The sequence below is a fragment of the Leptopilina heterotoma genome, unplaced genomic scaffold (genome assembly GCF_015476425.1).
Source record: "Leptopilina heterotoma isolate Lh14 unplaced genomic scaffold, ASM1547642v1 Lhet_120, whole genome shotgun sequence".
NCBI classification, from domain to species: domain Eukaryota; kingdom Metazoa; phylum Arthropoda; class Insecta; order Hymenoptera; family Figitidae; genus Leptopilina; species Leptopilina heterotoma.
Genome location: NW_025110838.1, coordinates 589,042 through 615,559, shown reverse-complemented (window position 1 = coordinate 615,559; position 26,518 = coordinate 589,042). Strand labels below are relative to the sequence as shown.

The window sequence follows — 26,518 nt, the reverse complement described above, 5'->3', positions numbered from 1 at the left end:
TTTTCGATTATAGAAATTATTTTTAATATTTATTTTCGAATATGTAGTAATTTTAATTGTTTATTCACTTTTCAATTATATTCGATTTTTATCGATAATATTTAACAAATTTTTTTTCTCTAAATTATAGTATCAAAAAATTAAGATATTCGCTTTTTTAACTTTTTTTTGGTTTTCGATTTTTGTCGTCTGATTTCTAAAATTCTCGAAATATTCAAAATTTGCAAAAAAAAAAACTATCTAAATTCGGAGTCTCGTTTTATTTCTCTTCTTTAATTCGTTGAATTTTTTTACACTCAAACCACACATACACACACTGCCGTATATTTTTCGAATATAAAAATTTCTTTTTCTATTTTCAATGATGAAATTTCTGTTCGCAACAGAAATCGAGCACTTTCTTCCGCGTTGAAAGCCGCGCGGTGGAAAGAGCAAAAAAGATTTAAGTATATAATTTTTGGCGGTGCATCATTTTGGCTCGGCATAATTATATTATTTAAGAGAAAAAAAGAAATATATTTTTTTCAATAGAAATAATTTTATATAGAAAATAATGCACGATTAAAAAAATTTGCATCGAGCGCGAGCTTTTTGTGCAAATTTGCAGGCTTCGTGCAGAATTAGAATTTTTCGAAATACTCTCTTTTTTTGCAAATTTTCATGGAAAAAATAATTAAAGAAGAAAATAAAAAGTGAAAAAAAAATTATCCCTTTATTTTCGATTATGTGAATTTTTTTAAGAAATCTATTTTTTTTAACTATACCACGTAAAGAAGAATTGAAATTTCACGAAGGAGGAGAGAAATTTTCGTAATAAAAATAAAAAAAAAATTTGAAAGAAAGACACGTTCAGTCGTAAATGGCCAAGCAAAATGTTGTTACTTGATGCCAAAAAAACCCTACGTGAAAATAGACTAACGAAAGCACTAAATTATATAATTTATCGATGCGCTCGGCGATATTCATTTTTTATTTAGTGATAAAGGAGAAAATAAATTAAAGGGAAAGAAAAATATTATTTTGCCGAGCCCACCGATGTTTATAACTATATTTGCATTAATTAATCGATTCAGCATGCGGCATACTTGTATATTACGCAGATTAGTAGAAAAATTTTTCTAATAAAATAAAAAATCGACTTTTAAGAAAAAAAATAATTTTTCACAAGAAAATATTGTTTTAAAAAACAAAAAAATTTTAGAAAATAAAAAATTTCCAATGTTGATAAAATTAAAAATCCAGAGATTTTCTTTTGAAATCGAGAAAGTAAAGTTACCCCTTTTTCCCGAAAAAAAATTTTGTTTACTAATATTTACTTCAAACCAATGAATTTTATTAAATTTTGCAATAAATTTAGTACTCAATTAGCAATTAACGAAAATTTCTGTTCAATTACAACGATATTTATTTTTTAATTAGCAAACAACAAAAATTATTTTTTAATTAGTAATCAACTAAGATTATTTTTTTCATTAGCAATCAACAAAAATTATTTATTTAAATTATTACATATATATTCTTTTTTGAAAATAATTTTCTTTAATTGTAAATTATTTATTTAAATAAATAAAAATAATTTTTATTGCTCTAGTATTTATTAATTTTACTATTAACATTAAAAAAGTATATTTACGAAATTACACTTTTTATTCTGCCAAACAATTTTTCGTTAAATCAAAATAAATTTATGTAAATAAATAAAATCAAGAATACAAAAAATAAATTAAAGAAATTAAAGAAATAATAATGGAGGAAATGATAGATAATAATAACGAAAGCAACAATAATAATAATGCGATAACAAAAATTATAATAAAAAATATAAATAAATGAAGAAAAAAAAATAAAAACAATAAAAATGAAATAAATTGTTAAATTTAATCAATAAATAAATGAAATAAAAAACTATAATTTTATTAATGAATTAAGTTATGATTAAGTAATGAGAATAAAAAAAAAATAATTAGACAAAAGTAAAAAATGAAATAAATAACGGAATTAATTTCTGAAAAACAAAATTTTTTTCCGAGCAAAGAAGTATTTTTTTTTTAAATCAAAAAAAGGAAAATAAAAAACACGAGAAGAGATTTGCGGAAAGATAGAGAAAGAGACTATTAAGATTATCTACGCGACGAAATACCGTTTATATATGTATATATAAGTCTACCATTAAAAAAAAAATAACTACTATACTCTTGACGAATTTAGAAAGATGAAATAAAGGGGTTCAAATATAAACTATTGGCGTCCTTGCTTAAGGCGATAGATATATACGTATATATAACAATATAAACGGATGCAGAATTATATTTTGTTTCTCAGCTACGGTGTGTATATTATAATATATTTATAATATTATCGTATATATAAAAATTGTGTGTCTTCAATAATAGTATATTATTTTTTTTTAATTACATTATTTCAAGCATGTACCAGCACGTGTTAATATTACGAAAAAAGATATTTACTAACTGGTTTTATATAATAGTAATAGTAATAATAAAGTGGTAAGAAAGCGGTGATTCAGCAGATGGTTATTTTTAGATTTTTTTATTTTGAAAAAAGAGGTTCTTTTTTTTGTAAAGGTTCTTTTTTGAAAAAAGATTATGTTTTATTTTGGAAAAAAGGTTCTTTTTGAAAAGGATCTTTTTTAAATGGTTCTTTTTTGAAAAAAAATGTTTTTATTTTGGAAAAGAGTTCTTTTTTGAAAAAAGATGTTTTTATTTTGGAAAAGAGTTCTTTTTTGAAAAAAGATATTTTATTTTTGAAAAAAGGTTTTTTTTTTAATTCTGAGAAGTTGGTTTCAAAGTGTGATATGGATCAAGTATCCAGGATGCGATCTCTCTAACAAACACGGATCACTGGAATAAGGATGTATTTTACGCTAGTTTTAGAGGGTTAGTTATATTCACGGATAGCATTTGTCAGTCCTTTTGCATTGCTTCCTTCCTTCACAACTTTAATTGGCAATTAAATTTCAATTTACTTTTCCCACTGTTGTCTAATTTATCAGAACGATCGATTTTGCGGTTTCGGGCAATATTGCAAATTCTATTTTTTTTTATTTTTTCAATAATTAGTATTTTCGAAATGTACACTCAGAAAAAATATTTTTGACTCAGTCTACTAAACTTTTTATTTGGTTCAAATAAAAATTTAATTTTAATAAATAACATTTGTTTTTCAAATAAATAAGTAAATTTAAATAAATTTCATTTGGTTCAAATAAAAATTTAATTTTAACAAATAACATTTGTTTTTTAAATAAATAAATAAATTCAAATAAATTTTATTTGGTTCAAATAAAAACTATTTGTTTTAAAAAGAATTTCATTTGATTCAAAAAAATTTTATTTGGTTCAGATAAACAATTTTATTTGTTTTCAATAAATTACATCTGATTCAAAAAAATTCTATTTGATTCAGATAAATTTCAGTTTGGTTCAAATAAAAATGTTTGAAAAGAAAGAAACAAAAAAATTCAAAAATGTGCTCACCTTTTTTATTCAAGATGATTCGACCTGAAGAATTTTCTTATTTTTTTTCTTTTTTTTTTATTTTTTCCATATTTTTTAAAAGTTCTTCAAAGTTTTTCGAAAATCTCAGGGAAAATACGTCTCGAAGGAACGAAATTTAACGTTAAATGTTCAAAGTACTTGATTAAATTGCACTGATTAAGAATTACAATGAGAATCAGTAATTCGATGAAACTAGTTAATTTCAACTCTTTAAGGAGATAAAATCCCCGTGAAAGAGGTCAATGAACTGACGAGAATAATTTAATTTAGGCGCAGAAGGCGAAAATCATAAAATCCCCTCTACTTTCCGATTGACGAAGAAAGGAAAAAGTTTCCTTCTTCGACTTTCATAGAAGATAGAAGAAAAGACAAGGATGCAAGGAAAACAGCAAGTTTCCAAACAATGCTGAAGGTCATTGACCTTCTTTTATTATCTAAACTTAGAAATTACTTTTCAGACACAAATGTAATTTCCATTTTCAATTCTAAATGGAATTTTACATTTTTTTTTCGAAAAATACAAGAAACAAAATAATAATTTTAATTTCTATAAATTAAATTTTGCAGATTTTTGTAATAGTAACAAAAAAATATTATTAATTATTATAAATAATACTATTATAAATTATCATAATAATCATAATAATTATAATAATTAATTATCATTATTATTAATTAAAATAATAATTATTATATAATTATAATTATTTTAATAAAAAGATGTTTAAGAGAAAAAAAACTCTAGGGAATTTTATTATAAATTTAATTAACGAAATAAAAGCAGAATTTAAAAAATTTTTGAAAATATTTAAAAATGTTTAAATACTACAAAAAAAATTATAAGGACATTTTTTCAAACGTTGCCTCTCATTTTTATGCATAATCGATCGTTTTTATTAAACCCTCTTAAATAAAAAGGCCAAAAAATTATATTTGTTTTGAAAAAATATTCGGTATTCAAAACATTTTTTATACTTTCAATGCGCATTAAATTTACATAAAGAATTTACTTAAAATTCTACTCATTAAAAACTAATTTAATTTTATTAGTAAAGAAATTAAAGTTAAAATTAATATATTGTTGAAACAAAATTAAAGTGAAATGAAAATTTTTGTTTTAGAAGCTCCTTGAGATGAAATAAATAAAAATAATTTTAAAATGAAATTGACTCTCTAAATTTGAATTAGTAAAAATGTTTACTAATTTGAATTAATTAATGACTTTTTGCTTTTGAATTAGTCAATTTTACTAATAAATAGTAAGTTCTACTAATTTAATAGTAAAATTTACTTATTCAAAAGTCAGTTACTTTTTAATTACTTTTTGCTTTTAATTACTAAATTTGACTAACAAATAGTAATTTCTACTAATTTCATAGTAAAAACTTGACTAATAAATAGTAATTTCTACTAATTTCATAGTAAAAATTTGACTAATAAATAGTAATTTCTACTAATTAATTAGTAAAATTTACTAATAAACAATAATTTCTACTAATTTTTAATAATAAATAGTAGAATTTACTAATAAATAGTAATTTCTACTAATTTATTAGTAAAATTTAATTTCTACTAATTTATTAGTAAAATTTACTAATTCAAAATAGTAAACATTTTTACCAATTCAAATTTAGAGAAAAAAATTTTTTTTTTTAAATATTATATAAATAAAGCTAACAGTTAAAAGAAATTGAAAAAAAGAGAAAGGAAATAAAACTAATAATATAATAACAACAAGAACAATAAATAAATTATTAAATATAATAGAAAATTAACTGAATATAATTAATTGCCAACCTTAAATATTAATAAAAATTTTATCCTTTTTGCCAAATTAGACAAAGTAAATAAAGTAAACTGGAATCGGCTGAAAGTAAAATTTACCAAAAAAATAAAAACTACGTGTGAAGAAGAATTAATAAAAATAATAAACAAAAAGAAGGAGTCAGTTTTGCTATCCGCAAATTATTCCTCGTCTCTATGCGACTACCAGGGGATTAGTTAGGGCTAGATTAGGGCTTTAGGTAGGATCCACGTTAGGTGGATTTCTGGGGTACCTGCGTCCACGCTCGCGGTTGTACTGGCCACCGTACTTGCAGCGGTTCGCGGCGAGCTCCGTAATCTCTGGGATCCAGCTGGCGAACACCGCCTACACACCCACAATCATCCGTTTCCGTCAGAATAGAAACCCTAACTAAACCTCTCTATCAAGAAAGTGCCACTTTGCTTCACCACTTTTTTTTTATTTTTGAAAAAAAATTGAAAAAAAATCACTTTCACTCTTTTTATTAATTTATATATTATTTTCGTCATTTTTTACTTTGGGTTTTTTTTTTAGCTGAGAATTATTTTTGTTTTCTTGCAATTGGAATTCTTTTAGGGAGGAATTTTTAAAAATTATTTTCAATTTTTTCTATTATACAATTCGTATAGTGAAAATTAATTCAGAGTTTCACGATTTATATTTAGCTTATTTTCATGTGCGTTCTTTTTTTGTCTTTTCGTTTATTGTTTGGTTGTTATTAATATAATAGCGAAGTCAGTAATAATAATAATAGCGAGAAAAGTGAGTGACAGAGAAAAAAGAGAAAAAGAGTTGATTAATTATTAATTAATCGAAAATATAATTTTCTGAAATACGAATTTTTAAATTCGTATATTTTTTCTACTTTTTCGTAATGATGATGATAATTTTTTTTTTTGTTTTTTCACTCTGGCGAAAAATAATAACAGCGATTTTCAACTTAAATTCTTTTAACACTACAGACGATTTATTACAATGAAAAATTTTTTTTACCCTAATAATCGATTATCAAGTAAATATTTACTTAAATCAAGTCAATTTTTTCTTGAACTGCATAAATATTTACTTGAATCAAATAATTTTTTATTCAAATCAAATAAAAGTTTCATTGCACCAATAATTTTAGTATTTGAAGCAAATTCCATTTAATTGACTTGAATTTAAATTATTCGATTCAAATAAATATTTATTTGATAATAAAAAAATCGTTTACTTGAATCAAATAAATTTGTTTTTCAGAAAAAAAAATTAATTTTGTTAAAAAAAATCGAATTTCGACTTTTTGGAAAATAACCCACTTCTATTTTTCCCCCTCTGATAAAAATTTACCAAAAAGAAAAATTTCCTACACGATAAAAAAAATTTTTTTTCCTCTATTTAATTTAAAATTCAGCCATTTCTTCTTCACTTTTTGACACTTCCTACACAATGAATAATAAAAATACTAATTCTAGTTGTATATCCTACTAGAAGAAAATATAAGAAAGTACAAAAAAATGAAATGGAAAAAATTTTTCTTTCTCAAAATTCGTACATTCTTATTCTTTTTTTTTTCTTTATATAAATAATGAATTTTAAAATTCTTTTAAAAAAAGAAATGTTTCTCAAATTGTTTCATATTTCATGATTGTGTAAAGACACTAGGTATACAGTGAATATATGAATAGAAAATTTTAAAGTAAGAAACGACAAAATATGGTGCAGAGGTCGATTGTATATGTATATATATAACTCTCGGTGAAAAATCTTTTATATCATACGATGATGTTTCTTAAAAGTTTTCTTCTAGTGTATCATCCACAGATTTCACAAAAGAATGACAATGTATTTCTTTGTCGCTTTTGAGTGAGATCAAAATATAAATGGACAAATATTGAAGAAGTACATAATAAATATTTGAATTTTTCAACAATTCTAAATACATTCAATCAATTGCAATTGAGTATACAAGTGCAATTGAGTAGAAGAAATATAATTTAATGATAAAAATTTATGCAAAAAATTTCAAACTATTGTAATATTTTTAATTAATTGAATCAGGAATTAAATAAATAAACAGTGTACTTATTAAGGGCTGTGATAAATAAATAAATTATAGCATCTAAAATTTTGAATTTTGTCTATAATTAGTAGAAACAAGATTTTTTTAGTTGTAGTTAATTTTTTATAACAATTATTAGACACATATTTTTATGAAGAAGGCAGCAATTTTTGATATTGTTTCTATTAAAAAAATATAATTTTTGGGGTAGCAGACTAAATTGGCAGAAAAAAAATGAAAAGAATAAAAAAAACATGTAAGAAATATTTAACGAAAATATGTAAAAAAAATTATTCAAAAAATATAGGATTAATTAAAAATTGTAAATATTTATAATAAAAAATACGTTTTATAAAAAACTATTCAATTTTTCTGGTAATTATAAAGTTGTAAAGCTTAAACATTGCAAATATGAAACTACTAAAAATAGTTAGGAAATTGAAATTAAATAGCTAGATGATAAAAATTAAATTTAAATATTTTATTTGTAATAAGAAAATTATTTATTGTTAGTAAATATATTCAATATTTAAAATTTAAATTCAAAAGCAAGTAGAGAAAAAATATTTTTAAAAATCTTCAGAAAATTATTGAATAATATATTGAAAATTTGAAATAATTTGAAATAATTTGAAATAATTTAATATAATATTTTATATAATTATAATAATAATAATTAAAATATGTAAAAGAATATAATGTAAGTAAACGAATATTATATAAACAATTTAATAAATATATATTATGTAAATGAATAATAAATAATTATATATTATTATAAATATAAATCTATATTAAATGAATAAATTATGCAATATAATTTGACGCACTCCGAAAAAAGGTACCTAAGAAGCAAATTATATTGAGATTATGTTTCTGTCATTTTTTCCTTAATTTAAACTTTCTTAGTTCCATAAAACTGTAAACATTTTTTATTAATTATTTTAAATACAATAAAGACGTAAACATAATTTATTTATGAAAGTTGATTCTCTTTGTGAATTTTAATTACAAACATCACAAACATTAAAATTTTTGCTTTCTAGGTACCTTTATATAATATGTTTGGGAGCAAGTATAGAAAAAAGAATTAAAATATTTTCTGAAAATTAAATATCGATATTTACATGCGTAAAAGTGAAAAGTTAGTGAAATTTTCTTTTCTCATGATAAAATTGACTAACATGCTATTTAATTAAAAAATGTTTTTTTTCCTATAGAGTATAAAAATTAATCGAAAAAAAACCTACATGCAGGGACTTACAAAGCACAGCAGAAATTGAAGACGGATTCAATTTATTTTTGCGAATATTAATTCTTATTTTTTAGTTGAGACGATGAACAGAAGAAAAGCCATTGTTATAACTTCAAGAAAAAGAAGTGGACAAAAATTTAGTTGCATTGAGAATCAAGGGGTCTCAGTATAAGACAAAGCGATGAAATATTTAAAAAATATTTAAATATTCAAAGAAATATGTTATTATAAAACAATAGGAAAAGAGTTAATGATGAAAATTTGCTGATGATGATTTCCTAATTCAATAAAATTAATTGCAAAATGCTGAATATTTTATTCCTACCGAGTTTTTTGTTTGGACTAAATTAGTAAATTTGTGTCATGTTTTGTTTTATTTTTACCAACAATTTCTTTTTTGAAATCTCTTTATTTTAAATTACAAAATAAATTAAATAAATAAACTAAAAATAAATGTAACAAACAATAAATAAAATAAATTAAAATTAATAAACAAAAATTGTAAAAAAAATAAATCAAGCATGAAATGTAATAAACTGTAAACAATTTTAACAAAATATAATGAAATAAAATTATAAATATTACTATGAATTTTTATTACAAATTTTATATTTGCATGGTAAAAATTTTAGTAATGTAAATATTATAGTAAAAATTGTATTTGCATGATCAAAATAGTATTTTATACACAGTACAAGTTTACAGTAAAAATTTTATTTTTGCAAAAAAAATAGGTATTTTCGAAAATAAAAATATAATTTACTATTTACAAAACAGTTAAGAAAATTTTTTATGAAATAAAAAGAAAAATTGTTGATGTTTTCTTGTCTGAAAAATTCTATCTAAATAATTAATAATTAAATTTTAAATATATTACATATTTAGAGAATTACTTTTTTTGTTTCTTATTTTTGAAAAATGAAAATATATCGAAGTTCGTGTAGAAAATGTGAAAATAAATACACAGAGAATAATTCTCTGGATGTCGAGACGAAAGAGCGATAATACATACGGATAATAGAATTAATATAGACAGACACGACTGATGAGTGGATTTAACGTAATAATACCTCTTTCCGTGTTCCCGCTTGTATTCGCCGCTGTACTTGGACCTACTGCCTACGAGCTCTATTATCTCGGGTATGCTACTAGCAAAAATTGCCTGCAAGTAGAAATCATAACTGAAAAAGTCTATGTCACTACTTTTTGCTAGTTAGCTGGATTCACAACGCGTGCAAATTTTTTACTCAAATTTTTCTCTCATTCAGGAATTTTTTTTTTTTCTCAACATTATTATTTTAATTACAAATCTTTCAACTCAAAGTTATTTTATTTAAAAATTTTTTCTTCTTGAAATTATACTTTATTTATAATTTTTTCTTCACGAAATTATTTTATTTATAATTTTTCCTTTCCAAAATTATTTTTTTAATATTTTAATATTTGAAAATTTTTTTATTTATAATGTGTCTAAAAAAAACTAAATTTAAAAAGTATTTTTTATAAATAAGTTGTCACTAAAATTTATTATTTAATTGTTCTTCTTATTTTGCTATTTATTTTCAATTTACTACTTTATTATTATTTATATTATTTACTTATTTACTTTTTCTTGATTTTTATTATTTTATATCATAATATCAAAATTTATATAATTAACTCTTGCAAATAAAAATTTTTTCTATCTTTATTGTAAAAAAAAATTATTAAACAAATTTTTCCATTTTTCATCATTCAACTTTCTAGTAAATTGAAATTAAAGTAAATTACATCTTCAATTTACTTCGAAATTTTATTTCAAACAATTTTAACAAAGCTTTAAACAAAATAAAATCGAAAACATAAAAAACCGACAAAAAATACTTGGAAGAGAAACTAAAAATTTTGTTTTATTTATTTATAAATAAAGTGAAAAATGAAATGATTAGAGAAACGTAAATAAGAGAAAATGAAAATTGAAGGATGAAAGATGAAAACTTGCTTTGCGTTGAGTTGAATTTTTTGTAATAAACCTTCAAAAAAAAAAAAAATGAAAAATACATTTTGAAAATTTATTTTTATCCACCTTCATTAGCAAGTTTCTCTCGTGCACTTTATTTAATACTTCAGACATTTGTAAGTACAGTAATAACCAAAAAAAAACTTAAAAAACTTTTTTTCAAACACGAATAGGTATTAGTATTTTTTCAGAAAATTAAAAATTATTTCCTACCGAAAATAAAAAAAAATATTATTTAAAACAGTTTTATTACTATTTTTATTTTTAACAGTTTGAAACTAATTCTATTAATTTTATTAATTTTATGAATTTAATATTTTAACAATTTTTATATACTTTTGTTTTTTAATAAGCAATTTTTATTTTTAAGTTTATTATTTATGTGATAAATTTTTGTTTGCAAAGAATAATTTGTGGTAACATTATTATTTGTATTTTTGATTATTAATTGTAGTGTTTATTTTTTATTATTTTAAATAAAATTAATTTCGCCTAAAAATTGGAAGTGTCACAGAAGCAAAAAAGCATCGCTAGTAGATTACAAGTAGTAGGGGAAAATTAGGACAAATTTTTAAAGAATATAAATTATTAAACTAAGAAACTAAGTAAACAACTAATTAACTAATTACTATAGTAATTAAATATTTAAATTATATCTAAATCTAAATTCTTTGTCAGTGTTTTAAAATTATTTCTGGGGATATGAAAAACATTCGATGCAAGTAAATAAAAATGAAATATTAAAAAAATCCTTCGATATGAAAGTTCTGTTTTGACAGGACTTTTGAAAATAATAATTTAATAAAAATATTATGATAATAATAATAATAATTAAGTTTGTTTAGAAAAACAAAAATTTATATTTATTTATAAAAATAAAAATCTATTCATTAAAATAAAAATTCATTTATTGAAATAAGAATTTATTTATAAAAATAAGAATTTATTTATAAAAATGAGAATTTATTTATTAAAATAAAAATTTATTCATGAAAATAATAATTTTTTTGTGCAATAAACATTTTCTAAATAAAACGAGGGCCCCTACTTCTTGTCTTTTTTCGAATAGGAAAAAAACTATATCTATTTTTTCAAGCATACACAGCGCGAATTTCAAGCTAAGGAAAGAGTTTTATTATAAATATAATATAAGACGTTCTTCAAGAATAGATTTTCATCAAGAAAAAACTTTACAATAAAACTTGAAAAAAATATTATAAGTTTTTTCTTTGAAAAAACTTTAGAATATATAAAAATTTTATACAATTTTTTCAAACAAGCCTTAAAAAGGAGAAAGAGAATAATTATAAGCTTTAAGAAAAAGCGTTTACTTCTCATAAAGACAGCATTTTAAGAAAATAGAAAAAAAAACGTAATATAGTTAAAAATTTTAAGTAATTATTATATAATATAAAATAGAATCTCAAAATAGAATAGAAATAAAATAAAAATAATCTACGAATTAAAAATAAGATATAGTGAAACAAATTTAAAGATAAAAGATAATAAAAATTCTAATTCTACACCATGCCTAAGATATATTAAAAAATAGAAATAGAATCGTATAAGAATATACTTAATTTTTATATTCAGCTGGCAAACACATAAAAGTCGAGGAAAAATAGTATCACGAATAAGAAGATTAAATTTGCGATTATAAACCTACGATTTTTCATTTCAGAAATAAAATAAAGTTCCAAAAAAAAAGTTATTAAAAATTTTCGTTTCATATTTCAATGAGTTTATTATATTTTTCTCTTAAATTTATTCATGCCCAGTGGGAATTCGCCAAGGGCAAAAATTGGTTAAATATTGAACCAAGTCCAGTCACGAATATTGGCCCAATACTCAATGCCAAGTTTCGAATTTAAATTAGTTTTGGAAATGGCCCTAAACTTTCAAAAAAGGAAAAATTTTTTCAAACAGATGTAGAATTTATTTTATTAATAATAATTATTAATATTCTTAGAAATTATAATTAATAATTATTAATATCATTAGTAATAATCATTTTTAACGATTATTACTAATAATATTAATAATTTTTGATTATAATTTCTAAGAATATTAATAATTATTAATTGTCCTTACTAAGAATATTTATAATTGTCAGCATTAATATAAGTAATAAAAATTAATCACTGATTAATTATTATTAATAATATTATTAGCTCTAGTAATTAATAATTAACGATAATTATTGTCATGTTATTCTATAATCAGAAATATTTATCACATAACGAAGCAAAATAGTCTGAATAAATCAACTATTCTTATACTCCGTCGACTTCATGTCGTTTGCGAGCGAATTTTCATGCCCTCTAGGCGGAAGTTCACAGAAATGTTTTGGCGCGAAATTCAAATTCGAAAGAAAAAGATAAACGAACCAAGTGAAAATAACTAAAGATCATTTTCTCCAATATTCGAATTCGAATCAATATTTAAATTCGCAAAACTCGGGCAAATATTGGCTCAATATTGGCACCAGTTTTTCCACAAAATTAGTTCAATATTTTCCATTTTTTTTTTTGCTAATCGTATTTAGACCCATTTTGGATCATTTCCCACTGGTTCGGAGTTTTCTTGCTATTTGTATATTCTAATCAATACACGAGTATTTTTTTTACTAAAAAATATTTTTTTAAATTCATTTTTTTTATTATAAACCAGAGTGTATATTTTTTTTAATTCAAATCATGGGTGGAATTAATTGAAAAATTTCAATTTAACAATGTCAGTCACTTCCCTTCGCTTATTTTAATATTATATATATATATATAATATACATACATATATTGTGTGTATATATATCTAGTGAAAAAAACCAGAAGAAAATTCGAGATGACGCCAAAGTATTCGCAAATAGAGCGAACTTTGTGAGAAATATAATATATATTTATATATATAGGCAAGCGGCTAGATCGTTAAAAAGATTTTGCAGTGACTTCAGCAGCGTTTGAGCATACGCAGAACACAGACAGATAATAATATACAGACAGGGCATACAGTCAAGGCACAGACACCAATTCGTCATATTATAAAATCCTTAAAAAGTTCGAGGTTCAAAGCGAAATACAACAACTTGCCCCAATTCCACTTCATTTATTTTACGTTAATAATTCTTTATCTCGTGTTTTTATTTTCTCTCATTTTTTTTTGTTCGTTGTGTACTTAATTTTAAAGTTATCAAGTTTATTTTTAAACAATAGTTTAAATTTAAATAATCTTTTTTTTAAAAAAATCGTAACTTTTTTTGGGAAAAAAATACTTCTATAAAATATTAATTATTTATAAAATAAAATTTTTTAATTAATCAGTTTTCATTGATAAGTATTGTTAGAAATTTCGAAACATTTCGACTTGAAAATTATGTCAAATTAAAAAAATAGAAAATACTAATTTTGCAAATGACGAGATTTACTTTTCAATTTTCGCATTTCTGAAGAAAATGAGTGGAATTAAGGAAAGTGAACCAAAGAAATCTTGATTAAAAACAAATCAGGCCATCGTAAAAAAACTTAATTTCCCTTTTTTTTTGCGAAACATAAATTATTTCTCGACATTTGGATAAAAATAAAAAATAATTATTACAATTCGTATTTTTTTCAAAATTATTTTTTTTTCTAATTTACTCGAATCATAAAAAAACATCAAGAAACAAAAAAAGCTAGAAAAAAATCGATTAATTATCATTAATAATAATTTTATTTTTTAGTCTAAATATAGTAAAACCACTATTTAAAAAAAAAAATATTGAAAAAATTTTAAATCGAAATTTATTACAGTTCCACAATAATAATTCGAGAAGAAAAGATTGGTTTACTTTTGAGTGTTGCCAAAAGAAAATTCTCCCGATCAAAGACCGTAAAACCGTAAATTGCCAAAACCAATATAGAAATTGAGAACAAAGTCATAATTTTCATTGATTGTAAAATTAGACGAAGAGAATGTAAATAAATGACCTCACGAGTCTAATTTCACCTCAAGTCACGATCACAATGTATATTAAATAAAAAATATTTCTCTAAAATAATAAATCAATGAAATAAAACAAAATTAATAGATAAAAATACAACTCCATTTATTTAATATAAAATTTAACAATTAATTAATATATTAATTAATTAATTAATTAATTAATTAATTAATATATTACTTTAACAAAATATTATTACTATTTTGATTATAAAATATTAATATAATAATTTAACACATTATTATATTATAAATTAATACAATTTGTTTTGTAATAAAATTATTTATAATTAATTAATATATATAAATATATCTTTTTCAGTACAACCAGAGAAACATGTTATTTAAAACAAATATAATTTATTTGAGTTAAATAAAAGTCAGAGCCCTCTTTTTTTAATTTTAGACAGAGCCTATTTGTTTTAAAAAATTATATTCGACAAAAATATAAGTTTTACTTGAATCGAATAGAAATTTATTTTTAACAATAATGAAAAGTTGGCTCTGAGTCAAATATCCCTTTTTCTGGTTGTAAATAAAATAATTTAATTTCAAAAAAAAATAAAAATATTTCTTTTCGTAATTTTTTGCTCTTCAAATGAAAGAAAAAAAAATTGAAAATAATAAGAATAGAATTTTTACGATGGCCTGTTAATCCTAGTTGATAAAATTTTGAACAATCGAAAAGTTTATAACTTCAAAGAGAAATTATTTTTTTTTTCAAAAGGGGTGAGAGAAAAAAATATTTATTTCGTTTTTCCTACTAAGAGAATAACTATCCTATGGGAACTCGTAAATATCGCAGGGGGAAAAAAAGGAAAAAAAAAAAAAATTGATAAATACCGGAAGGGTGTCACTTGTAATGTGAATCATTTAAGGATCTTTTACGAACAAGTGAGGCGTGTAGATATATATGTATAAATATATATAAAAGTACGAGTATACGATATAGGTCGTTTCGTGATCCTAGTGGCATTTCGTATTCCGTATTGCATAGGAATATCCTTCGAATAGCAATCTCCCTCCCGCCCCTTGAGTATTTTTGCTAAAGCATTCGATTCGTTCTGGACCAGAGCCAGAAGATTGCAAGTGACATTACCAAGCCGTTTCTTTTTTATCGATGCGTTTTTCAACTCACTTTAGTATATACGAGTATTCTCTGTTTTTTTTCCTTATATCGAACGAAAAACTATATACTAGATACAAGATCGTTAATAAAAAAAAAAAAAAAAAAAAAAAAACCGAAATCCCCATCTACTCTTATTGGATAATTTCCATTTTCTTTTGGTAATATTTGGAAAAGAAAAACAGTATAAAAACAGTTATAGATAAATAACTAACTTTTCCTTTCTACTTGGATAGTTTATAGGTACAAATTTCATAAATTATTTTCTTTTTTTTATTTTTATTTCCTTTCCTTTTCCTTTTTTATTTTCTTTACTTTTTTTATTTTGTTTCCCTTTCTTTTCCGTTTTTATTTTTTTCTTTTGTTTTTCGTTTTTCTTTTCTTTTTTATTTAAAATCATATTCATCATAAATTCATAATTATATTTGAGTTGAATTTTGAATTTTCGTTTTGTACATTTTTTTATCACTATACGACAGGAATACGAAGTAACCATGATCGTGTTTACATTGGATTGCTTAGCACAGGTTTAAAATACGACATTTTAGTAAAAATCTGAGTTTAAATTTAGTAGTGACGCAAAATTGAGAATTGAAACTGGAAATAATTTATTTTATTCACAGACAAAATAAGAAAAAAACAATATTTATGTTAACTAATTAAAGAAAAAAAAATTCAATTGAAAAAGCGTTTAGCAAAAAATGGAACACTACATAAAAAATGACGAACAAAATTCAAAAAAATTACCCACTTGAGTAATATTATAAAAAATTTATTAATAATTCAAGGCCAATTTACTTCTATAAAAAATTTCACAAGTTTTCAAAAGAATAATAAAACTAAAAAATAAAAAAAAATAAAATAAAATGTAAGAAAAATGCATAAAAAAATTATATTTTATAAAAAATACATTTTGTATGTAACAATAAATATTATTTTATTATTATTTGTTTCAAAAAAATATTTTCTTCAAAGAAAAAAAGAGGGGAAAAATAGCGTATTTTAAACCAGCGTTACGACACCAATTGTAAACGGAGTCTAAAATATTTTTTGCCAATAACGTTCCTAAAAGTATAGGCATATGAGGCAGGTAGCCAATTATTTACTATATTTATTGTAAAAAAATAATTATTTTCCTACTATTTTCCGATTTTCTTTATTATTTCTAATTTCGCGATTTTTAATTACGCGTTTATTTTCCAATCACACGAAAATATTTAGAATTAGAAAAAAAATTAATTCTAAATATTCTAAATATTAGAATATTTAGAATTTGTCGGTTTATTTACAAAAAAAAAAAAATATGTAATAAAAAATAAGGTGAAGCTGATCGGTGACTTAAGTTGGCCTTGATTATTATAACTTAACATAAAGACCTAATTCGTTATTTTCCACAAACTTTATTTGGAACGTAACATTTTTTCCAAATCTTCATTGATTATTAAATTATAATTTTTATAGAAAATATATTAATATTTTTCAATAAAAATTAATATTTTTTCAATAAGAATAATAAAATTAAAAAAATTGCTGAACATAAATAAATTTTCAATTACAATCATATTGTCCGTTGAAATTAAAGAGTTAAGTCCTCAAACCTTTTATAAAACACATGTCAGTATACCCGTGACTTAATAAACGTTTTTTCGAAGCTTAGGAAATTTTTTTTTTTCATTTTCAATTCCATTGTCCTTGACAGAATTACATTTCGAATGCTTGGAAAAAAGTTGCAATAAACGAAGCTCTCGTTTGAAGGGTGATAATAAAATTTTTTTCTCGAAGGATTTTATTGTCAGAAAATTAGTTTTGGAATTATTATTATATTATTAACATGGATTTGTTATTTTTGTTCATTATATATATATATATAAGAATCGTGCATACACCATGCATATATATGTATATCACCATTCAAACCAAGTATTTCACTTTTTTTTAAAAATAGGTACTTATTTACGTTCTCCAATAAACTCTTCAATTATAAAACTAAATACAATTTTTTTATCCACAATAGCCAATTTTTGTAATTTTTCATCACTTTCAGTATTTATTATAATTAATAATTAATTAACATATAATTATTAATTAATAATTTGTAACAACAAATAATTATTTAATTAACGCATAATTAATAATGATTGATTTGCAATAATAAATAATTATTCATTTAACACATAATTTTTAATTTATTGTAAAAAGTGATTATTTAATTAACATAATCAATTTGTTACAATAAACTAACAATTATTAATTTTTAATTGATTCGATTTAATTATTTCTTAATTTCTTATTTTATTTATTTTTTCTTTAAATTACAATTTCCAAAATAAAAACTCGAAATTATCTCAAATTTTTGAGAATTTTTTTAAATAAAGAGATTAATGGAGAACGTTTCTAGTCTAATTTCTGAAAGAGAAGTCTAAGCGCGTGTAGTCGCTGCTTTCATTGAACGTAGAAATATAGAGCAGAGATCACGTACAAAGCCACCACAAAAATAGAAAAAAGTTGAGAGAACAAAATAGTAATAGTCATTTTTTTTTTTTTTGTTTTTTTTTGCGAAACGTTTTCATGAAAGAAGCAAATACAGGCGCACATAGCAACGTGAAATGTGCGAAACGAATAAAGCATCAGCGCAGCGAAAGAGGAAATTTTATATAATATAATTTTCAAGATAGCAACATCGCGCATTAAAAAAAATATTTGGACGTAATTTATTTTTTATAGCAAATTTTTTTACTCCCCTAATTATTTTTTTTTATAAAAAAAATTTCTTTTACTTCCCCATTTATTTTTTAATAAAAAAATTTCATTTAACCCTAGGCGAAAAAGAAAGAAAAACACGCATATTAGTAAAATTAATTTTTTTTTTATCCAAAAGAAATATTTTATACTTATTAAAAAAAAAATATTCGTTTCGCACTCCGTGGCAAAAATTAATTTTTTTTATACAGAAAGCCGAGATCCGCTTCCTAAGGGAAAAACCTCAAAAACAAAAAATTTATACCGAAATTCTACAAAGCCAAAAAAAGAACTTGCGTGTAAATTATATTTTTTTCGAAAAATTTCCATTGTTTCATAAATAGGAGCAAGCCCCGGCCTTCTTTTGTGACGATATTTTTTAACGCCTATTGCGTTACTAATTTTTTTTTTTTTTTTTTTTTATTAATTTATTAAGGAAAAATAAAGTATTTGTACTTTAAAGTCTTCTCTAAAATGATAATTAAAGGAAGCTTACCAAACCGACGAGTAGAAAAAATACTAGGAATGTACGGCCGAGAATTGTATTGCAGAAAACGTCACCATATCCGACTGTTGACATAGTCACGATCAGGAAATACACGCATGTCCAATATGAAAGCTGTTGTGGATTCTTGAACTCGAAAGGGTCCCCTGAGTTTTCAAGCTGTGAATATTAAAAAAATATTTATTTGTATAAAGACAAAAAAAATATATCCCAGGCATAGAATTTATATTTGTTGAAAAATAGAGAAGAAAAAACAGTAAAATTTATACACTGCGTCGACAAAAAGAAAAAAACTGTAATTTCTAGTTGCTAAAAACAGAAAAATTAAAAGTAAAACAAAAAAAAAAATTAAAAAAGAGAAAAAAGTGCAATTTTTACTTTTTATGAAAAGAGGAAAAAGAATATAATTTATACATGTTGAAAAATAAGAATGTATCTATTCTTGTTACCAAAAAAAAAAAAGTTTATTAAAAAAAAATTCAGTTAAATATACTTTGTTATAAAAAAAAATATTTAAAAAAATCCAATCACGAAGAACGTTTTGAAAGTAGAAAAACTAGAAAGAAAAAATATGTAAAAAATATGTAAAAAAAAATGTAAAAAGCAGTAAATTAATAAAAGTAAAGTAAAAATAGTAGATAAATAAAAAAAGTAAAAAAAAATATGTAAAATAAATGTGAAACAAAAATAAGTAAATGAAGTTTTGAAACTTTTATTAAAAAACGGGGTTAATTTTCTTGCGTGTTGTAAGAACATAAGAACCATGTAAAAAGTTGCAGCAAAAATAAAAGAAAAAAGAAAAATAATTCCGTGGAAAAAGATTATTTTTTCTAATTAGAAAGTATAAAGTCTTGGAAACCATGAAACTATATTTTCAGCAAATTTTTCACTTTTCGGGTGAATTATCACGAATTTTCTGGTTTTGTGATTCTTAATTCACTCTTTTTAACCCATATGGAAATTGTCAGGATTTTAAAAATGAATAATAATTAAAAATTTCAAATTGAATTAAATAACAATTATAATGCTCTTACTAATAATAATTATTATTGGTAAGAATTATCTATTATTATTATTATTAACCCCTTCGCAGTCTAGTTGAAAATCGCTTGTGGTCCAAAAACGGTCCGAAAAAAAAGTTTACAAAAAAATATGATTTAATCATATATAAGGTTTTTGGGGTCGCTGAATTCGAATTTGAGGTTAATTTTTGAAAATTCAAAATGGCGGATCCAATATGGCGACCAAATATGGTGGATAATTTTAAAATTAAAGCGTTTTAAGGGAAATTCATTTCTCGGGGGTTTTCGAGGTCGCTGAATCCAAATCTGAAGTCAGATTTAAAAAATTCAAAATGGCGGACCCAAAATGTCGACTTCAAAAAAAAATTTTTTTTCAGATTCCCTTAAAACTCGTTACTCGGGGGTTTTCGGGGTCTCTAATTACAAATATGATGTCAGATTTTCAAAATTCAAAATGGCGGATCCAATATGGCGGATGATTTCAAGATTGATGCGAAAAAAATATGAAGTTACCTCAAAAACCCCTGAGTAAACATTTTAGACAAATTTGTCAACATTCAAAAAATTTGATCGACATATTGAATCCAAAATTTAGCATTTAGAAAAACGAACATCAAATTCGAATTCAGCGACCCCAAAAAACCCCGGGAACGGAATTTCGATCAAAACGCATAAATTTTGAAATTATCCGCCATATTGGATCCAACATTTTGAATTTTGTAAAACGAACATCAAATTCAAATTCAGCGACCCCAAAAACCCCCGAGAAACGAATTTTAATCGAATCGCATCAATCTTGAAATTATCCGCCATATTGGATCCGCCATTTTGAATTTTAAAAATCTGACATCATATTTGTAATCAGAGACCCCGAAAACCCCCCAAGTAACGAGTTTAAAGCGAATTTGAAATTTTTTTATTTTTCGAAGTCAACATTTTGGGTCCGCCATTTTGAATTTTTTAAATCTGACTTCAGATTCGGATTCAGCGACCCCAAAAACAGTAGTATGTACTTCGCTACTAAAATCAAATCATGTTTAGTATTTTTTTTTTGAGATGGCCATATATGGCCACAGACGCAAAGGTGGCACGACTTTTCGTGGCCATATATGGGCCATGGACTGTTAAGGGGTTAAAGGAAATATTTAAATTTTTTGTTATTTAATAATTCACAGTAACAATAATTAATAGTAAAATATATAATTAATATGTAATTAATTAATATATAATTAATAACACAATAGAAAATAATAAAATAATTAATAATATAATATAATTAAAAAGAAAATAACTAATTAAGTATAATAATCATGAGATACTTTTAATAATTCACTTCTCGTGTTTCATAAAATTTGAAATTCGCGCCATTATAATTCTGCAAATTCCCGTCCAGACGGCGTGAAAACTCTCTTGCAAACGAAATGAATGGAATTTGCAGAATTTTGAAATGAAACACAAGGAGCAAACTAAGTAAAAATATAATTCACGGAAAATTTGTTGCTAAGAAGAAAAAATAAACTCTTATCATTAGAAAATCTCTCCGGCAATGGAAACAAAACAGAAATGCAAATTAATATAAAATATAAAACCAAGTTTTATATTTTCTTAAATTATTTAAATTGTAAGAATAAGAATTTTTTTCACTTCTTTTCATTAAAAGACTAAAATTTTGTTAAATATTATGTTTTGTCAAATTGAAATTATTTTTTTTCTTTACTTTAAAAAAAAAAAATTAGAAAATTATTAAACAACTGTGATTAAGAAATAGAAAATTTATTTATTTTGCATTATTTTTCTTTATGAATCACAATTTTTTTTAACAAAATATATTATTTTGTTTTAGAAAAAAAATAAAAATATTTGCACAATTTCTATTTTTACTCTTATTTTTGGAACAGGATTTTCCACAGGAATTAAGACAATCAAAAATTTTAAATTCAAACCTCTTTTAAATTAAACAACTTATAAAAGTATTGTTGTAAAACATGAAGATATCGATTGCTCCGAGTCGAAGACTCAGAGTGATCGATTTCTTTATGTTTTCTAATAATGATTATTTTCTAAAATTTTAAATTATTTTTTATGAAAATAATAATTGAATTCCTTAAAAAAATTTTATTATTTATCAAAATAATTGAATTCCTGTGAAATTTTTATTATTTATGAAAATAATTAAATGTTTGCCTTTGCATACAATTTTATTAAATTTTTTTTTTAAATAATTGAATTCTTTTTGGAAAATTTTATTAAAATAGTAGATATTGAAAATAATTGAAATTAGAAAAATGCATTTTATTTTTGAAAATAATTGAAATTAGGACAAGAATATTTTTTTGACATTTCTGAAAATAATTGAACTTGGGAGAAGAATTTTGTTATTTATAAAGATAATTGGAATTTTTACTAGAATTTTTTTTAAATTTTGAACATAGTTGAATTTTATAAGAATTTTATTTTTTTTAAATAATTGAATTTCTCCAATTATTTGTAATTTCTCCAAAATTGAATTTTTTTAGTGTTTTCAACAAAAATTTAAATTAGAAAATTTATAAATTCTATTATTTTAAAAATTTGCTAATTTTATTTAAAAAAAAAGGTAGTAAGAAGTTAGCCGCGCGCATTAGCGCTCGAATTTTTGCTAGTTATTAATAGAAAATACAAAAATAAAAAGAATAAATACAAATTGAAATAGAGAATTAAAAAAGAATGGAAAATAAAAGAAAGAATAGAAGGATGAAAAGAATATAAAGAATAGGAAATAAAAAAATACCATCTGACAGAAGAGAAATAAAGAAAAAAGTATAAATAATAAAAAAGATTTCCCTGGAAAGAATACATATATGAAGTTAATCAAAAAAAATTTTTTTTTTATTCCCTACCAAATGTATAATGCCAGCAGCAGTCAACCATACGGAGATAAAAATGGATACGAGTTGAGCGAGGCGAATGGAGCTCGATGTTTTTAGAATGTTGAGGTACTGGAGGATGTCAGGGACTGTCATCAGTCGTAGGGCTCGAAGGAACCTCAGTCCGATCCACGTTCGATCAAGATAGATCGAAACGAAAGACGGTGGTATCGTAAAGTAGTCCACGAACGAATACATCTCCAACATGAACCACAGCTTGTCACTGGCGGCGATAAACTGAAACAATTTTTTTTATTTTTGTTGTTATTATTTTACTTTTATTTCCACTCGACAATTTCTATTCAACAATTATGGGTAAGCACTTTTATTCAAAGCTTTATATTTGATAAGTAGTGAATGTCAGTTATGTGTCAGACACAATGTTACAATTGTTGGACAATTATTTTTAATCAGATGGTTGTACAGGCGAGACAGGAAGCGTGGAAATTTCATTCTTATTTAAGTAGTAAAGGTTTTTTTTGGTCAGACGACAATTTGTTGCTTAATGCCAGTAGTAAAAATCCGTTTCAGTCAGACAAAATCGATTTAACAGAATGGGGACATTTTTTAATTTCAGTAGTGTTTCTGTGTTTTTGTCAGACTACAATTTGTTTCCATCTGCAAGTAGTAAGAGTCCGTTTTAGTCAGACTAAACATTATACAGAAGGAAGAACATTTTTTTTTTAAATAAGTAGTAAAGTTTCGTTTTAGTCAGACTAAACATTAAATAATAGAAGGAAGAAAATTTTTTTATAATAAGTAGTAAAGTTGTGGTGTAGTCAGACAACATCTACTTGCTTTACACAAGTGCCTTTAAGTGGTAGTTGTGTGTTTTCGTCAGACTTCAATTTGTTGTTCTGAGACAAATAGTTACGTCAGTTTTAGTAGCAATAAATGTCAGTTGTAGTTAGACAGAATGTTGGGCGTGGTGAAAATTTGTGTAACAAGTAGTGAAGGTCATTAAATGTCAGACAGAATATTTGGCAAGATTGAAATCATCGGATCAGTAGTAAAAAACAGTTTACGTCAGACGAAATGTTTGACATGATTAAAATGTATTTGTATGAGTGGTAAAAAATACTTTACGTCAGACAGAATGTTTAACATCGTAGAATTTTTTGGTATCAGTAGTAAAAACAGTTTATGTCAGACAAATTTGTTTTCAGTCTTACAATATTAATAGAAATAGTAAAAAAAGAAATTAGTTATTTTATTTTTACAGCAAGTAGTAAGAATCCGTTTTAATCGGACAAAACAATTAAAACTGATTTATTGACAATAATAAGTAGAAAAACCTTTAAATGTCAGACTAAAAAGTAAAAATTCTTAAAAATTATGTGTAAGTAGTAAAAGTGAGTTACAATCAGACGGGATTTTTTTCGTGTTTAAAATTTTTTTCTAACTAGTAGTAATAGTCAGTGTATGTCAGACAGAATATTTGTTAATATTTAAATTTCTGTATTAGTAGCAAAAATTTGATATTAAATAGATTGATATGAATGCCTTTATGTTGACTTTAAGTAGTATAAATAGTTTTTAGTCGGACATAACGGTTAAATTAAAACTATTTTATTTCTAATAACTAGTAGAAAAAGTGATGTTTTGTCAGACTGAAAAATAGTTATTATAAATAGTAATATCAATTTCAAGACAAGATTTTTTAATTTTACATAAAAGATTAATTAGTAGAATAAGACCGTTCCTGTCAGACGGACCTAATATTCCAAATTTAACAATTTTCTAAGTAGTAGTAAAATTACGTTTTAGTTAGGGAAAAAGATCTTAATTCTTCCACCTTTTTTGTTAGAGTAAATTAAAATTTAATTTTATGAATTATTGAAATTTAAATAAGTAGTAAAAATTGCCTTTAGTCAGACAAGTTTAAAAAAATATTATTTTAGTACTCAAAGTACTTTTTGAACAAGAAAAATCATTTGAAAATTGTTTTATTGATGCTGTAAGTAGTAAAAAGTCCTTTTTGTCAGACAAATTAGGAAAATATGCCACTCTTTTCTTGAAACGATAAGTAGTAAAAGAATATTTTAGTCAGACAAAACGGTTAAAATTTGTCAACACTAATTATCTTTCACACATTGTAAAAATATAATTAAACTAAATTTGAATTTATTTTTATTCAGTGAATTTTCATTGTTTCGGTATTTCTTAAAAATCAGTAGTAAAAATTGACTTTAGTCAGACAAATAAAAAAAACTCTTCATTTTAGAACTAAAAGTCCGTTTTTTGGCAAAAAAAATTTCTATAAATTTTTTTATTACTACTATATAAGTAGTGAAAAAATCCCGTTTCAGTCAGACAAAACGCTTGAAATTTTGTCTATTTTGGCTCTAAGCAGCTCGAAGCAATAAAAGTTCATTTTACTCCAATAAAATTGTACAATTTCTTTTAATTTTACTGTTAAGTAGTAAAACTGAGTTCCACACAAAACGTTTTAAACTCTCTAAATTCTCAGAGGAATAGTAAAAGTTACTTTTCAATCAAACGAAACGTTTTTAAAACAGTTTGAACAATTTCCTTTTTATTATTTTAGTAAACTCGTGAAAATGTTCGAAATTCCCGTAATTCACTTTGAAGTAGTGTAATTAATTTATAGTCAGACAAAAATCTACAAGTTCTACAATTTGAAAGCCCAATTAAAATTAAAATTATTTATTCTCCTTTTTATTATTTTTATTTTATTACTATTTTTATTATTACTTTCTTATTTTTAATTTTATTAATAACAATAATAATAATAATAATAATAATAATAATATTTATCAAAATCATAATTATAATTATAGGTACTAAATAAGAATAATAAAAAGAATAATTGTCTCGTTAGGGACAGTCGTTAAGGCACTTAGAAGCTCTTATATTGCAACCGGGGTTCGAATCCCTCCAAAGTTAAAATTTTTCTTTTATAAAAATAAAAAGAGTAGTAATTATTCTTATTGTTTTACGTTGTATTTTGCTTTGCTATTTTTAAATATAATTTCTGTAATTGTTTCATGTTTTTGTTACTTATTGATTTTATTATTCTTGTTCTTATTGTTATTTATTATTAGTAATAATTGGTATTATATATTTATAAAAATAAAAAAGTTATTAAAAACCCCGTTTTGGTCAGTAAAAACAAATTTGTAAATTCTTCGCTTCTATTATTTCCTAACAGAAAAAAAAATCAGAATTAAATCAAAGAATCCATTTGATAAAAAAATAAATACTGTGAAAAACAAATTCTATAAATATTTAAGTTGAATTCAGATAAAGTTAATTAGAGACGATAATTTGGATGACTGTCGTTTAAAGTGAAAGCAATCAAACAGCCATAAAACAATCAATACAGGATCTAAATAGCCTTAAGAGTGTTAAAATAGGCAGTAAATTTTGACCGAAACTATGAAACATAATAGTAAATTTAATCCGCTATTTAAACACCATTATCCCGTGTGTTGTATACTCTATAGAGGGTATCAAACACTCGCAGTAGTAACACACTCACACTCACAAACTATAAATACATACGTAAATCAACTTTCGGATTATTAAACTCTCTAAAATATGTATGTACGTAAAATTTGTGCATTAATTTTCTTATTACACAATCTAAAAGGTTTTAATATTAAAA

The 26,518-nt window shown here is 23.1% G+C and overlaps 1 protein-coding gene across 31 annotated transcripts in view; it reads right to left on the bottom strand.

Annotated features, from left to right (window-relative positions):
- Positions 1–26,518, bottom strand: part of LOC122510024 (calcium-activated potassium channel slowpoke) — a 172,448-nt gene that overhangs the window by 92,419 nt on the left and 53,511 nt on the right. For 18 of the 31 annotated variants that reach the window (XM_043624497.1, XM_043624490.1, XM_043624516.1 and 15 more), the window contains exons 4-6: positions 22,864–23,127; positions 18,954–19,121; positions 9,689–9,780 (exon numbers count right to left, since the gene is read on the bottom strand). In XM_043624497.1, the coding sequence (XP_043480432.1) occupies positions 9,689–9,780; positions 18,954–19,121; positions 22,864–23,127 (524 nt within the window). Of the gene's footprint in view, positions 1–5,575; positions 5,668–9,688; positions 9,781–18,953; positions 19,122–22,863; positions 23,128–26,518 lie in introns of all 31 variants that reach the window. The other 13 variants (XM_043624611.1, XM_043624426.1, XM_043624625.1 and 10 more) reach the window with 2 other exon arrangements.